Raw genomic sequence first — 17,929 nt, 5'->3', positions numbered from 1 at the left:
TCAGGGCGTCGTCTGAGATTACGTGTACGGCTATTATACAGAGTTGTAACACACTTACACCTCGCCAGCTATGTTAAATGAATAAAAAAGGGACAAATACAGTCGAATTCACCACCGACCCTAATCTGTAAACGCTTTTCCAACCAGAATGTCACAAAAAAGGTATCTAAAACCTTTTACTTCGGTCGCAGGCTAACGCCCCTTACACATTGTATTCGCAAGAGCGAGCGCGATATTTGGGAAGTGTTTTTCGCCACCAATGTGCATCGTGAAAACCTCTTTATAGAGACAGTCAGTTGGAAATCGCGCGGTGAAGTAAAATATTATAGCGATGTGTAAAATCGTTGACTCAGAAGCGTTGTCACGCGTATATGATTGATAGGTATGCAATAACGAAACGATACGTTGAAATCCTAGACTCTTCTATCGTGTGAGTTGTGAGGTAGAGTACTAACTTCATCAACCCTAGTGTCAGGGCTCATGTAACGACTACATCAGTAAGTAGTAACCGGGGCCAACGGCTTAACGTGCCTTTCGAAGCACGGATCATCTTACTTTCGGAGAACCTGGTGATCAGCCAGTAATGTCCTAACCAAATTAGGGACCACAAAGTAATTTTTGTGATATGTCTATACTACGAGTTGAACCCGGGACCTCCGGATCGTGAGCCCAACGCTCAACCACTGGACCACGGACGTCGTCATTCCGAACTGTAGAAGTAAAATAGAAGAGTTACTAGCCACTCTAATGTCAGATCACTAATTTTCACATTCGACGTTTTATCTCCTGGCGTGCATGAAAATGTTTGTAAAAGTTATTTTGTATTAAAAATAATCGTGTATTTTCGTTTTCGAACTATGTTACTAAAGAGTTAGCAGAATGATTGATTACTCGATTGTCCACTTCGGAAGGCACGTTAACCATGTTCACTGTGTATGAACCACATATGAGGCTTTAAACTTGAAACTCGTACGTACATGTCCCATATGTGGGGCACATTTTTTCTTTTCATAATGTGTCTACATTGTGTACATATATTCCAATTTGTTTATCGAAAAATAACATTGCATCTAATTTTAGTGTGCGTTACGCCAGCCAGATTTTGTCGAAAGTCACCGTTTTTTTAAAGTAGATAATTAGAAGTCCAGCTTCTTTAATTGTTGTGCTGATTTTTAAATTTGTATTGCTTATGGTTTTTTTACACAGTAAACGTGTTAAGCTGTCAGTACCCGACTATTTAAAAAAAAACGCGCAACGCAAAAATATCTCAGAATCTTTGGTCTTTTTACAAATATCCAAATTGAACTTTACTTTTTTACTTCTATGCTATCAACTATTTGTGCGGATCTATAATTGGCTTTGTGTTACTAGTTTAAGGATTAGACAGTAAGTGAATGCTGTTGATCTCCCTAATAATAAATAAATAAATAAACTTACGTAATTTGACGACATACATAAGTTTTAACTGGATATTTGCGGCAAAGTCCGGTGTTCGAAGAAGTATCCAAGTAGTCGTTTGGTGGCTCAATGGTAACCCTGGCACCTTGGTTGACGAGGTCGATAAAAGTCTCACAATCGACATGGGAGAAACAAAGAGTTTGACAATCCCGCGCTCGCTTCGTTTTGGTGATTGTGGGTAGCCGATAACCCGAGTCAAATGTGTTGGTTATTTGGCTGTACAGTGCCATGTATTGCAGCCCTTTGACCCTTTTTGTTGGGAGGCCTTAATTAGGGCCTCTGTAGCCATTCATTTATTTTATTTGCGTTTTTCCTCGACCTTCATAGGTATACTACCGGTCGATGTAAGAAAGGTAAACAGTTAAAATTTAATTGCGTCTAAGATTTAAGGGGAAGTTCCTAATTTTATTTTAAATTATACCCGTGATTTCCGTATCCGCCGAAAAGGAAAGTGACGGATGATTGACAATTGTTAATTTTAAAATGAATGAATATCCCGGGCAAATAAAATGATCTCGACAATTCTGTCGGTTGATTGGACAATATAAAATTTTTAAAGAATTTTTTTCTGCTTAAAATTGGTGTGTGTTCCATAAATTTTTGCGAAACGATTACTCGTCTCTTTCCTTTTCAGCGGATAAGAAAATGACAGGAGTAACTTAAAATAAATTTAGATAGTGGCTACAGAAATTAGCGCCATTGTATGTTGAAGCGGTTGTATAATAGTATAATAAAGTGACAGTATATATATATATATATTTTTTAATTAAAGGTTTTGTGTTGTGTCAATTCCGGACACCAACCAACCGTTATTGAAAACACAGGATACCTATGTAATTGTTGAGTTTTACTGGAATGGAAAACGGATATTGGCCTAAGCCAATATCTAACCAATTAGAATTTTTTTAGAAATAAAAATAAAATAGGTATCAATAAGGTAATCAATAACATCTAACATCCTAAATATTATCGATGGCTATGACTTCTCAATTATGAGACATTTAACATAACATAAACAGCCTATATACGTCCCACTGCTGGGCACAGGCAGAACACCAATCAACCTGAGAGGATACGGAGCATACTCCACCACGCTGCTCCACTGCGGGTCATCCACCTCATAACCCGCACGATTGAAGAAGTCGAACAAATGATTGATGAACAAATGCTAACGGCTTTCACCCATAAAAACATGTAAATGATAATTACAAAGATTTAGATTACTTAAGAACCTTAAGAACGTAACATTTTATTGCCACCCGAATAATTTCATATTCAAGTCTATGAATATCACAAAATTATGCTTTGTTGAACTGTTTATGCTATTAATATGTAAAGTTATATTAACGGTTGAGGTGAGCGTGAACACGCAAAACTGAAATTGAATAGCAGAAATTAATTAACAGGTAGGTGTGAGGTCACCTTTGCGAGTTTCTTTGATTTTTCATGACAGCTAATTTACGATGAGGGACTTTCCAGATGAAGATATTTTATTTTTTTATTTATTTTATTTTATTTCGGTAACTTTCAGCGATAGTATACTTAAATAACAGAATTACTTAAAAATAGAACAGCCTTTACAAGTTACCACGTACTACAAACGCCTCTGTAACTTAAGTGACATATTTGAACACCATGTCCAACGAATTTTTTTTTCTTTTTTTTATACTTATTGTATATTTGCCGCAGATGGCATTAACTACTTGGCCACACAAATGGGGAGCGCTGAAGGCTCTCACCCGGTACAACGTTTAAGACAACAGGCCTGAGGGTGCCCAGTTGGGCGCGAACCTCGGCTCAGGGCGTCGTCTGAGAGGAAAAATATTTGAAAGAATTAATCAACCCTAGTGGGTCGATAGCGATAAGCGCTGAATGAGGAATCAATATTTTTTGGGAAGGTATAAAAGGGATTGCATATACGCCACTCCTCGCCAGCTATGTTTAAGTCCCATGTAGTAGGAGGCGAGTTTAACCATTAACCGGGCACGTGAAACCACGTGACATCAATTATGTATAATCCAAACATGAACTCAAATTCATAAAGTCAAATTCCACGACTTAAAGGCCGAACCGCGATTCGTATCCGAGACTTTATGATGCAAGTCACGCGTTCTGTGAACAGGGCTATCACGGAATTAAAAAGTTTCATTAATTATCAAACTTCAAATCATGCGCAGTAGAAATGTAATACTTAAATCATATCTACTTATATAATTATTGCACGTGTCTATTAAGTACCTAAAACTGGCCTGATGTAAATAGAAATATAAGGAAGTATTATTATAAGTACGTACAATTTATACATAAGTATGTTCCCAATACAATTACAGGTTCTTAATTTCCTTATTACTTTAACAAGTTCTGAATCTTTGAACGTGGAAGTTTTACCGATGGTCTGACGTCAAACAACTTTACAGAATATTTTACAACTTATCTACGTTGAACGCGACTTTAAAACTACTACAAACTTTGCCACCCCTTTTTACCCCTTTAAGGGTTGAATTTTGCTAAATCCCGTCTACGTCGTGAAAGGAACCCCCACGAAAATTTTAAGAGTCCTAGCACCTGCAGTTTCAGAGATTTTGTGACCTTTCGCTTCTATATATTATATTATATATGGGAATGGAACGTGGAAGAAAGAGAAGTGTATGAGAGAGGGACGGGGAGTGTGATGGCGGTTGAAGATGAGTGTGCGTGCGGGGGTCGGATTTTGAATTTGGAAAGAATAGAAGAAGACATTTATTTGCGAAACCAAAGTTTTATTTCCGCCATCCCTCATGTATAGATCTACGTTGAACGCGTTCTCAATTGAAAACTAACAAAATAAACTAATCTCTGTAAAACTCTCTAAACCCCCCACCCCTTCTCTGACTCACTCTCTCTCTCTCTCTCTCTCCTTCTGTATGTGTGTGTCTCTGTTTCTGTTTAAACTAATTATGTACCTATTGTACCTACTTCTCTACACTGCCACACCCTGGATACTTCACACAAAAAAACCTCGTTTGACACAGACACTACACATTGACGTTATTGTACACGTGCTGTTACGCGACGTTATACGATTGAATACTAAAGTAAAACCGAGGGGAGTGAGGTAAACCTATCTCAGCCGCTAGTGGGGAGCGGAGAGTTGCCATTCTATACGTAGTATCAGTCTTTATTCTATGGCCATATCTTCGGAATCACAGAAACTTTGTCATCTTAGTGAAAAATAAGTAAGTATATAAATTAAGAAACAATAGAATTGGAACAATTTTTTTGAATAATTAATATTGTTGATGTTGTAATCTATCTAATTTTGCATGTGTATAAAAGTTTTGCAACCTATTTGATTAATTCTGTGATTACCGTGTGGGTATTATTCCTTATTAAATGGCCCTGGAGTAAAATAAAAAATATAATGCGTTCAGGTAAATTCAATATCCAAGAAAAAACCAGTCATGTGAGTGTCTGATTGATTTTGCCGTTGAAAATGTTGTCTCTATACACCGACATAGGTCTCGATTAGTTTACTAACTACAAGTAAGTTTGTAATCGTAAATTATTTTGCCGTTGAAAAACATTTGTTTTAAATAGCCTTCCAAGCACACTCCGAATACTTCATACTACAATCTAATTCTTATAGTGGGCCGCTTAACGTGTAAGTGTGAGCGAGACAGACAAAGGGAGAAAGAGTTCGTGTTCTCCTTCTTACTCTTATTACTACATTAGTGGCATACGGCCATTTAAAACTAAAGTAAAACCCATAGAGGGGGTGACGTCAGCGCCCGTAACAAAATGGTGCGGGGCGGATATTTACCGTTCTATACCTACGTGGCGTGGCGTGGCGTGGTTTATAACAAACATTGTAGAAGGAAAAATTGAAGGGAAGAGAGGAAGTTGTAGACCTAGGATACCATTTATGAAACAAATAAAAGAGAAGGTGCAGGTCGGGTCGTATCGGGAGGTGAAGTTTTTGGCGGGAAGAAGAGAGGAATGGCGATTACTCCACCGACAAGAGCGCAGCTCTTAAATAAAGAGAGAGACCTACGTGGCCGCATAGTAATTATTATAAACACAAAATACTTATTTAAAAAAAAATCAACGCGACTCAGATTTTCAACAGTCAAACAATATAATTCCACAAACAAAAAAACAATGGCGAAAATACAGAGCTCATACGAAGATCTCGTACTCCGGTATGCAATTATGTGTGACCCAAATCTAGGTTTACCCACACTACAGAGTAAACGTGTAATTGAACGAAGGAAAGGGATTACTGCTCCTCAGATGTACGGCGCCCATCATTGTGCCATTTACCCAGAATTCTCTGTGGGAAATATAGTGATAGGCAAGAGGACAACCTAGTGTCTGTTTAATAAAACTTACAATTGTACAATGACAATTTCATGTACATTGCGGAGTGTGTGATCACGAATATTTTGCAGTTTCATATTAGCTACGTAATAAAAAACAAATTGTCGTTGTAATTTACAATTGTAAGTTTTATGAAACAGACCCCTGGTCAAATGAGATCTCTACAAAAACATTTTCATGTAAAATTTTCTCTCCCTTCTCTTATCGTGTGAGTTGTGAGGTGGAATACCCATCTCATCAACCCTAGTGTCAGGGTTATTATTGAGCCGCCAAAGGTCCCTGACATGGCTCACGTAACGACTACTTACTTACGTCAGTAAGTAGTAACCGTGACCAACTGCTTAACGTGCCTTCCGAAGCACGGATCATCTTACTTTTAGACAATCAGGTGATCAGCTTGTAGTTTCTTCTAATTTTACTTTAAGTTTTACCTGTCATTTTCTTATCCGCCGAAAAGGAAAGGGACGGATGATTGACAGCTCTTAATTTTAGGAAGAATGAGTAAATGAATGAATAACCCGGGCGAATCAAAAAGGTATCTCGCTGGCATGCAAACCGTTTGACGTGTCCTGTCAACATAATTCTGTCGGGTTATTGGCCAATGTAAATTTTTTTGACGGTTGTTTTACAATTGTGCTTAAAATTGACGTGTGTTCTATAAATTTTATGCTTGTCGATTACCGGTCCCTCTCCTTTTCGGCGGATAAGAATATGACAGATATAACTTAAAATAAAATTAGATGGTGTTTACAGGAATTAGCACCAATATGGAGAACTGTCAAAATTTACGAACACTCAACAGTGCTGCCACCTACATTTGACCTTTTAGTTTTATCCCCATTGTTATTTGTATTTGCAATTTCTATTTCATCTACTTATTATTCTGAAGAAAATCTCGAATGATAAATAATTATTTTGTCATATACGAACATAATTATTTTTTATCCGAAATTTTCTTGAAGACATGGCTCCCCCAATAAGCCTTTTCATATATATTGGACGCATTGTATGTCTCTATATGTCTCTATAGTAAAAAAAACTGGGTTGGCAGTATCCCTCATTCCTAGACGTACGAATTTTGCGATAAATTTCAGAATATTGTCTTGGGTGCGTTTTATGACCGTTTCGACAAAGGCATGCCTCAGCTGCGTGGGTCGCGCATCACGCCCGACGCGACATATATCGCGGCCATCTGCCAATAATAGACGTAAGACTCAATGTCAATATCACCTTCCAAGGGTTATATAGGATCAACACATAACATAACTAATATTTTATTGCACACACACTAAATACAAATAAAAGAAAAGTAGAAGAGTACAATAGGCGATCTTGTCTCTCTCTCTCTCTCTCTCTCTCTCTCTCTTCCCTATCCTGAAGATTTTACTCCGTTTAATATTTTTTGGACCCAATCATGATTTATGAAATATTTTCAATGCGGGCAGCGCAGGACCGATCGTCGTGGAGATCCATGGGGGAGGCCTATGCCCAGCAGTGGGCGTCGTACGACGGATGATGATGTCAGTGGTTTATGGCCCAACCCGACATTCGAATCCATGGACTTACGATGTAAGTCACGCGTCTCAAGACTTAGGGCCTAGCCAAGCTGCAATTGTCCGTATTTTTACACGACTTACAATTTATTTATTATTTCTACCATCTTATCTATTGGTCGAATACAATTATTTTTCGCGTCTACATTAGATAGCTTAACTCGTGCAGCGCTGAAATTAAGCTGCCAAGGTCAATTGACGTACTGGTAAAGTAGATTAAATTATATGAGTTGAGTTGACGAGTTTACTGTGTTTGAAGATTATATTATTAAGTTAAAGAGGCATATACTCTTTACAATGGGGAATAAAATCTTAATAAGGAAACCTTATAGAAGAGGATATTACCTACCTTATTATATCTTATTATATATTATATACACATACATACACGCCTGTAATTCCTAATGGACTAGGCAGAGAGGAAAGAAATCAGAAGTAAACTTGCAGTCACTTTTAAATTGATCAACGGATAAAGTCTTTACTAAACAACGGACAGTTTTAGAAAGTGATTTCGACAATGTTCACATCCGGAATCGGACCCGGACCTCCAGATCGTGAGCCTAACATTCTAACCACTACACCACAATAGGTATCGTTATTCCTAATAGGTATTAGGAATAAGAAAATACACTTTACAGTGAGTATTGTAAGTTTTATAATTCCAAAATCAAATTTAAAATTTAATTATAAACTTGTTTTGTTAAAAAATCATTTTGATTTTCATTGAATGGTGGTTAGGTTAGGTTACGTTACTCCGAACATACAGAAAACCGACTTTCATTTATAACTGATTGACGATATTATGTTTTCCCTAAGAATACAGATGTTCAATAAACTGGACGAAGCTTTAAGAAGTTAATTACTGTCAATGTCAGAACCCCTTAATTTTCCTCAAGGAAAATATCGCAAAATTGATTCCTATCCATATACAGGATGTTGGTGACATCGTAACAAAAACTTTGAGGGATGAGTCAGACCATGACTCTGAGTAGATATCAAGTAGAATTTTCTGTCGCAAAAGTATGTAACGGTAATAAAATAAAATAAAAACACTAAAATTTTCATTAATTTTCCGACAGGGGAATCCACTTCATATCAACTCACAATCATTTTCTGAATCATTCCCCTCAGTATTCTGAACGCTTGCCTCTTAATTTGAGGTTGCAGGTTCGAATCCAGCACAGGCCTAAACCAATGATTGTCCAATTTGTTTTGGAATTCATGTTTGGATCATAAATGATTATCACTTGCTCAGCCGTGAAGGAAAACACCGTGAGGACACCCACATTCCCGAGAAATGCACTTTCGGAGGTATGTGACCTAACCTGTATTGGGCTGGTTTTCCCTTTGCGAGTTGGAAGGTCAGACAGGCAGTCGCTTCTGTAAAAACCGGACTTGTCAAATCTTCAACTTAGGTAAGCGGACCCTGTGAAAAACGGGATAATGCAGGAAGATGATGAACTGATGGGCGTTCTCATTATCGATAGTATTGCTTCTGACTATTGCAAGGACCATCGATACTATCGGCAGTGTCTTACCGGCAACATTATCCCAATCCAGCACTAAAGCTCCTTTAGCGACTTGTTTGTCGACTCACTGCACCAGATCTAACAAAGTTACGTATGTAACTACTATGCATTTCGAAGGAGGCAGCTCAGTAAATTATATTCAAGTCGCTGTGAGTTCAACATACGCTTCGAAAGTGGTGCCTTTGAATATTTTAATAAAGAACGAAGATCATTTCCATTTATGAGAACACTCGCTTGATGCTTGCGTTACACTACACATTAGTTATCGTGGTAAATAAATGGTCCATCGTAGGCAACATTAGGCTCTCTGTTCAATCAAGCCTATTTGGGTTCATGTAGCCAATCTATTTGACAATTTTATTACAGTGTGCTTGCAGCATACTCCACCACGCTGCTCCACTGCGGGTTGGTAGAGGTGATTTACGGCTAATAGCCAGGGCCAACGGCTTAACGTGCTCTCCGAAGCACGGAATCATATTACTTTTTCGGACAATTTAAAAAATCAATTTTCGCTGATTCAGGCCTGCAATGTCCTTACCAAACAGAGGACAATCTCAAAAAGTGACCTCGTCAATGTCCCCATCCGGAATCGAACCCGGACCGGTGAGGCCAACGCTTTAACTGCTCGACCACGGAGGCTGCCGTAACAATGCCTAGTGATATACATAGCAAAGTATGGAGTCATCTTAAATCTCACATGACGCGGAATTTGTAGCGGTGCACTGGGGGGTTAAAATGGCCACATCGAAGCAATTTATCTAAAAAAGCAATATTGTTATTTGACATTTGCGCATATAAAAGTAAGTGCGCAATGCAAACAAATATCAACTAGCAATATTGCTTTCTTAGATGAATTGCTTCGATGTGGCCATTTTAACTCCCCTGCTTGGCGAGTCGATATTCGTGACCTTGCCAACCGGTTCACCGCCAAACGCGTCGATGCGCGGTTTCGTGTGAAAATCGCCTTACTTTTCGAACGATCAGGCTATTCAACTTACAACGTCCAAACCGAACAGAATTAACCTCATTTCATAATAATTCAGAGACTGGTTGAGGTGGACAGCACAGATCAAACATTTCGCATGGTTGATGTGATGTCAAGCAGTCGCTGTTCGGGGAGTCGCTTTAAACGCTACAATTCAACAGGACGACGTGAAAACAAAGGTCGCCAACCTCCGGAATGGATGGAGATAACACTTGAAGAAGAAAAAGGTATTCATATTGTGCCAAGACTATTTCTTGCAGCTTTCCTCGGCTATACAGGTTGTGAGTAGCTGTAGTAGTTTTAGCCGGATGACACTTTCAAATAAAACCAAATCATATAAAAAAAATTGACAATTCCAATCAATCACTCAATTTATTGCACAAACACATAAGTAAAAGACATCTACAAACGAATAAAATAAGCACAATAGGAGGCCTTATTGCTAAACAGCCAATTCTGCCAGGCTACCTTATGGTGAAAGAACTTTATATACGACGACGACGATTCAATGTTTCATCATCATCAGCCGTACGACGCCCACTGCTGGGCATAGGCCTCCCCCAAGGATCTCCACGACGATCGGTCCTGCGCTAACGGTTCAATGTTTAAACTACCTAAATAATAAAGATAGTTTTGAATTTGAATTTAGAACCCAAGGACCGTTAGATCCTAAACGCTGCTCTATCGACTTACACCACAAGTTGTTAACAACTTCTTGCTCCAAACACAGTCGTAAAAAATATTTCATACCACACAAATATTTTTCACTAAGTATTTACACAAATATGACGTAAGCCTACCGCCGACGTCGACGGCAATAAACTACGTCATAAAAGGGACTCTCTATTTACTACGTAACGACTGTTCCAAACTACGGGGAAGTGCGGTTTCCATTCACCAAAAGGTTGAGGTCTTTATACGTATCAACCCTTAATGTGACGCAAGAGATATTCGTGAAGGCTATCTGTGAATCTTATGTGAGGAGATGAGAGGGCCTATTCAAATAAGTAATGATGTAATTTTCAACGGTGCGCTATTTAAAGGGTCTTTAGAGTTCCGTACCAAAATGGTTAGAAGGAAGCCCTTCACACACAGTTGGTGCCGCTAAAGTCGATTAAATGATTTTGTATATACGTATTACTCTCATTATGAGCCCTGGTTTGTTTGAACATTATAGGCTATATCCGTGTTTTGGAAGCTACGTTAAGCGGTTGGTTTCGGCTACTACTTACTGATGTAAGTTCGTGGTCGTTACATGGGCCATGTGAGGGCTCACCATAACTGGCTGAGCTAGGTTTACCCAGCCTACCTCCCCCTGCCCCTCCCCTTCGGCTCATCATCATCATCATCATCACCAGCCCATTAACGTCCCCACTGCTGGGGCACGGGCCTTCCCTATGGATGGATAGGGAGATCGAGCCTTTAACCACCACGCGCGGATTGATGGTTATTAACGACTGCTAATGCAGCCGGGACCAACGGCTTAACGTGCCTTCCGAAGCACGGAGGAGCTCGAGATGAAAACTTTTTTTTGTGGTCACCCATCCTATGACCGGCCTTTGCGATAGTTGCTTAACTTCGACAATCGCAGACCGAGCGCGTTTACCGCTGCGCCACCGAGCTCCTCCTCCCCCTTCGGCTATAGATAGATAGATATATAGATAAAATACTTTATTGAGCACAATGGACACAAAATACAGAGATAAGGACAACATATACAGAAAAGCACAACAGGCGGCCTTATTGCTCATGCAGCAATTACTACACTTTAGTAAACAATTCAATACTATGCAATTCAAATTCTAAAAAAAATTCTAAATTCTATACTTTAGTATTCAATAAGCCATTTGCAGTAGTTTTAGGCGGATGAGACGTTCGTTATGTAAAAATCGTCGATTCAAAGTGTAACTATGTTACGTACTGAATAAAGATATTTTTGAATTTGAATTTTCCGTTGACCTATGACACTGGTCACATTATATTATTCTATTCATTCATGAGATTACGGGCGTGACCTATGTCCAAAGTCATAAACCTTAATGTCAATTCTATGACGCAAATCTAATTGAATGTAAGTAGCCAGCCCACCCGTCACCTTTACTTGTAATTTGCGTACATTTATAATTTACAAGAATACGAGTTGAAAATATTACTTGTAATTTCCGTATATTTATAATTTACAAGAATAGAAGTTTCCAAAAATATTACGACTATTTATGCTTAGGTCATTATAACGTAATCGACAGTATTACAAATAGGTATAAATATTGGAAGTTGAATTGTAGGTAAGTACTGTCACCATTAATCAAACTGTCTATTTAATAGAGGTGTTCGAAATATCTATTTTCGATCATCGTGTCCTTTGTGTTCTTAATTACTTAAGTAATAAATTATACACCCACTTTTGATGAATTGGATTCTTTTATTAGGAATGAATGTAAAATATTTATTCACAACTAATATTAACGCAGTGTAATATTAAAAAAGGAAACGTAATCATGAATCACCTAGTCCAAAGCCTATCAGTTTCTGTACGACACGGCAATGCCGCTAGTGTGATGGGTTCAAACGAAGTGTATGTGATGAAGATACCGACTTCAATTGGAATACTATTGTATTTAAGTTTATAAATTATGTAATAATACAAACTGGATTTAAAAAAAAAGAAAGGATAACATAACACAGTAGGACTAGGGCCCTGTACCGGGAGGTTTTCTGGCCACGTCTTTCCCTCAGCGTTACAGATTCCGATGTGGTAGTAGTTTTACAGCTAGTTACATAATATTATGTAATTTAATTTTTGACGTTCAAAAACGCTGACTATGTAAGTCAATTTTGAAAAATGAAAAATTGTTTCTAATGATTTGACAAATTATTTTATTTTTTATCTTTATTTACTGTAATTATCAGAAATAACAAACAATAAAATTAAATATGAATAAAAATAATCAGACCTACGGGGTATAAGGAGACCTCAACGATTGCAGAGGCGGAGATGGGAGCCATCAGTACGGCAATGCAGGACGGAAGGGCTAGTCACCAGTAACCTGGAAACTTACAGAGGGTAGCAGCAACTGTGAGTACTATTCACAAGCGAAGGATAGGAGTAGTACGGCTTTGAAATAGACTACCCTGAGCGCCATCCCACTGGTGTCGAACTTTTCTGATTTAAGAAAATCCATTATTATAGCTCCTACGTTATGTAAACAATAGGTATACGAACGTATCTACGGCAAACGTTATATTAAGTGAAAGTAACAAAATACTGACGTAAAAAATTACGTCAATTTTGCAGGCCTATCCCTACATTATCCCTACAATTTGAAACCTTTCTACGCTTCAGGGTCGAAGGCAATTCATCTAGGAATTCGTCTATCATTCATATATTCGCCTTACGTCTTCGGTCTGCGATCTGAGTCCTATCCTTGAATGATAAAAGCTTCCGTGGTCTAGTGGCATTGGACTCTTGATCTGGAGGTCCGCGTTCGATTCCCGATGAGGACACTGTCGAAAATCACTTTGTGAGCCCGTCCTTTGTTTGTCTAGGACATTGCAGACTGAATCACCTGGTTGTTCGATAAAGAAAGATGATTCCATTCTTCGGAAGGCAGGTTTAGCCTTTGGCCCCGATAAAGACGTTAATATAAAAGTAAGATCAACGACCGACCTTTTCAACCCTGGTGTCAAAGTTACTATTGATCCACCAAAGGCCCCTGACATGGCTCATGTAACCTACTTACTTAAGTAAGTAGTAGTATAGGTCTACCAGAATCTGATGGCATAAAAAAGTAAAAAAAATATTGAAATAGAAATACTATAGAAATTTTATTTCCCGTTTGCCATCAGATTCTGGTACACCTATAATAGTTGCTGGGATCTATTGTTTAACTTACCCTCCAAAACACGGATAAGTAATCTTACTTTCGGAAAATCGGGTGATCAGCCTGCAACATCACAAAAGAACTAGGGATCACTAAGGGATTTTGTCATTATGTCCCCACCAGGATTCGAACCCGGGACATCCGAATCGTGAGCGCAACTCTCAGCTACTGCACCATGGAGGTCGTCATGTAAGCGGTTGAAGCGTTCTATGCATTTTATTCGAGCCTTTAGCGATCCCCTTTTGTCCGGTCAAGTAATTATACCATATGCGGCTAATGAACGATAAATCACGTCAAAAAAAAGTTAAAATGAACTAAGGAGATTTAGGGGGAATTCTATGTTTTAAGAATTAAAAAAAATGTCAAGCACGCAAGGTCAAAATACGAGTATGTATGATCCAACACACTTAAACTCCTTCGACAGCCTAATAGGATTTAGTACAAAATTTGATACCTACTAAAAGAAGTCGAATATCTCGCGTGAGTGTACCTAATACAAAACCCGACACAAGAAGCGTTCGGGTTACGTTGGTCCTTTCAAAAATGGAACGTGGGAGTGGAAAATTTATCTCAACGTATCAAGTCATATTGGTTACGGTACTCGGATAGTATTAGCACAGCCCAGACATTTCATACAAAAAACCTCATTTTACACGGACACTACACATTGGCGTTATCGTAAACGCGCATCGGTGTGTGTGACATCTGACACCATACGATTCCAGTCTAAACTATGTTCGAGGGGGGGTGAGATAAACCTACCTCAGACGCTGGTGGGGAGCGGAAAGTTGCCGTTCTATACGTAGTATTATTCCTTATTCTATGATATTAGCAAACCCCAGACACTTCATACAAAAAACCTCATTTTACACGGACACTACACATTGGCGTTATCATAAACGCGCATCTGTGTGTGTGACGTCTGACGCTCATATGACTGAAGAAGTTGCGGGTAGGTGAGGGGGAGGAGGTAAACCTAGCTCAGCCGCTAGTGGGGAGCGGACTTGCAGTTCTATACGTAGAATTATTCCTTATTCTATGGTATTAGGCATTCCACGCAAGTACTGCCACGGTTTGCTTTCAATAAACTATCGGGTATCCGTCATAGTCGCAGTCATTTCTTTTGGGATTGGATACAGCTAGTTCTTAGTGTATTCTTGGATCGTGTATATCCTGAATAATGGGGAGATATGAATTTGAATAAATAAACCTTATAGTAAATAATGTTATTATTGATATCACGATCAATGTTATATGTTGTTATTGTTGTTAGACGATATAGTGACTAGGATTGAGAAGGGAATGTTAGGTTGGTTTGGACACGTAGAGCGGATGAAGGATAATAGAATTGCAAAAGCGGTATATAAAGCGAAAGTTGATGGTAGGGCTGGCAGAGGAAGACCGAGAAGGACTTACGATGACCAAATTGGAGATGTCCTTAGAAAAGGTTCAATACGATCTACTCTGAACCGGCGTGCGTGTATGAAGCGATTGATGAATGTGGAGGAAGCAAGAGAAGTGTGTCAGGATCGAAGCAAATGGAATTCTATAGTCTCTGCTTACCCCGGTGGGAAATAGGCGTGAGTTTATGTATGTATATATGTATAATATCACAGAGCATAGATCTGTAAGACTGATCATTGTTTTTATGAAGACTAAGAACGAGGATTTAGTTAATCATAATCATAATCATATCATTTATTGCGTTCCACATGGTAGGAGGTTGGTAATATAAGGTATGTAACACATATGGACCCGGATTGGGCACAGCAATTTAAAAGAGAGTTAAAGCATATTTTTTAGGCTTAAACAAAATAAATAATAACAAGTACTTATACATAATTTAGACGTAAAACTAAAGTACTTAAACAACTAATCATTAAAAAAAAACTCATTCAAAAAACTAATCATTAAAAAACTCCTGCAGAGTATAAAAACTTTTGTGTATTAGATACTGTTTTAAACTTTTTTTGAATTTATTTATTTCGGTGATGTCTTGCAAGGCTTTTGGAATCTTATTATATATTTTAACAGACATAGCGAATGGACCTGAGAGAATAATTTGCAATTTACTAAAAGTTCATTTCGTTATTCATTTCATTTCGTAGTTCATTTCGTTAAGCAAAATTGGGCGAGACTAAGGCGGCTGAGGTGCGGAATAGAATAAAAAATAACACACATAACTACGCATAGAACGGACACTCTTCGCCCGCACCAATTTGTGTGGCTAGCTAGATTTATCATACTCATGCGAGATTTATGAAACAAATAAAAGAGAAGGTGCAGGTCGTGTCGTATCGGGAGGTGAAGGTTTTGGCGGGAAGAAGAGAGGAATGGCGGTTACTCCACCGACAAGAGCGCAGCTCTTAAATAGAGAGAGAGAGAGATGCGAGATAAATACATGGAATTTAGAATAATTCGTCAATACCACCGTTCGGGGTTTCCCACAATAGAGCGAGTAAAAAGTTTTTAATTTATATTTTTAAAATGAATTGAGTCTTTTTCGTGTGTTTTCCTTGGATAGCTAGGCTTATTAACAGAAATATAAAAGTTAGAACAAGTGGCTCAAACATCAACCTTTTTGTGTTATTTCATAATCTTGTATATTTTTATGCGATAATACCTAGATAATCCTAAATAAAAGAGTTATTTTCAGAATTATTTGTAACTCAACCATTCATTTACTAAATTACTAATTCTTTCAGTCTTCAATACTTCTGTATTGGTATTATCATCCTCATAATAGGACTTTGACTGAGGCAAAGATAAATTATAAAATGCCAATCTAAAATTAGAAGCCAGTCTACGATGATCAAAAATCAATCTCATTTTACTTTGCTACTTATTTTCGAATTTTATTTAAGAATGGTAAATTAAAATTCTTTATTAAAATTCATAAATAACTATAAAAACTTAGTCTAATTACACATAGATACAAAATTATAATTAAATGATTTTTAAATTAATCCAACATCAGTGAATTAACGTCTATGTGCACGTGCGTCATGAGTATTTAAGAATTAAGTAACAATGAGTATGAAGTCTGACCGCGTTTATTAGCGACGTCACAAGAGAGTATTTCCATACAAACTCCAAAGACAATGTTCATTTCGACGTTTCGTATAAAGTAATCTCATTTGACTGGGTTATCAAGTAGCGTATTCTAAACAGCAAGTGTCGTTTTCGTGCAAAGTACTTGTATCCATGTGTATTACGATGTTTGTCTAGACTCTAGACGTATAACCTCTTAGATTCTCATACAAAGGGCACTGGAAATTCAAATAGGCTCTCGGAATACAACTTGAAGATAATTGGTGCGTGTTTGACGTTCTAAGATTACAATTAAGTGAATGGCGTATCTGTCCTGATGAGTGTACCATTACCGTATCTTTTAAGGGCCCAAGCTCACTAGCCACAGCACATACACACACACACACACACACACGCACGCACGCACGCACGCACGCACGCACACACACACACACACACACACACACACACACACGCACACACACAAATCTTTTTTTTTTAAAGAAAGCTAGCAGCTTCTTTTCCCCGGCTATACAGGTTGTGAGAAGCTGCAGTAGTTTTAGGCGGATGAGACGTTCGTTATGTAAAATTAACGATTCAAAGTGTAACTATGTTACCTATTGAATAAAGATATTATTGAAATTTGAATTTTGAATTTTGACCATTCATACACACATATATTACTTATTATAACGTTTCATTAATTGTTTATATATATTACTTATATTTTCTTGTTTTATACTTTTTAGAGCTTGATTATTTAGTAGTCGGGTTATACACTTATATATCTGAGCACGTGTGAATTTGTAGTAAATTCTTACGTACACGATAAAACTTTACACACAGCAATGCTTCACAGTACTCACCAACAACAGACAGGTATATTCTTCGCACCAACGGAGGATGAGTGGAGATCTGGCACTCGTAGAATCCTTCGTCTCTTTCGCTCACGTACTGAATGAGCAGTCTCCAATCGTTTGGGTGTTCGAAGGCCAAAGAGTATCGGGAGTCGGCGGAGTATGTATGCCGACCGAAGGAGAGGAGGTGCAGGTCCTCACCGCGACGACGGACCCAGGATATCTGAAAGAGGTATACTGGATTAACAAGTCATATTTTATATTAAGTACCTTCTTCTCT

The 17,929-nt window shown here is 38.1% G+C and overlaps 1 protein-coding gene across 1 annotated transcript in view; it reads right to left on the bottom strand.

The window, feature by feature from the left end:
• The window catches only part of LOC126377401 (lachesin-like), a 43,548-nt gene that overhangs the window by 17,547 nt on the left and 8,072 nt on the right, over nt 1-17,929 (bottom strand). Inside the window, exon 3 of the mRNA XM_050025135.1 lies at nt 17,659-17,872. Within this exon, the coding sequence (XP_049881092.1) occupies nt 17,659-17,872 (214 nt within the window). The remainder of the gene's footprint in view (nt 1-17,658; nt 17,873-17,929) is intronic.

Source organism: Pectinophora gossypiella, chromosome 23, assembly GCF_024362695.1.
Source record: "Pectinophora gossypiella chromosome 23, ilPecGoss1.1, whole genome shotgun sequence".
NCBI lineage: Eukaryota > Metazoa > Arthropoda > Insecta > Lepidoptera > Gelechiidae > Pectinophora > Pectinophora gossypiella.
This window is presented reverse-complemented; position numbering and strand designations above follow the sequence as displayed.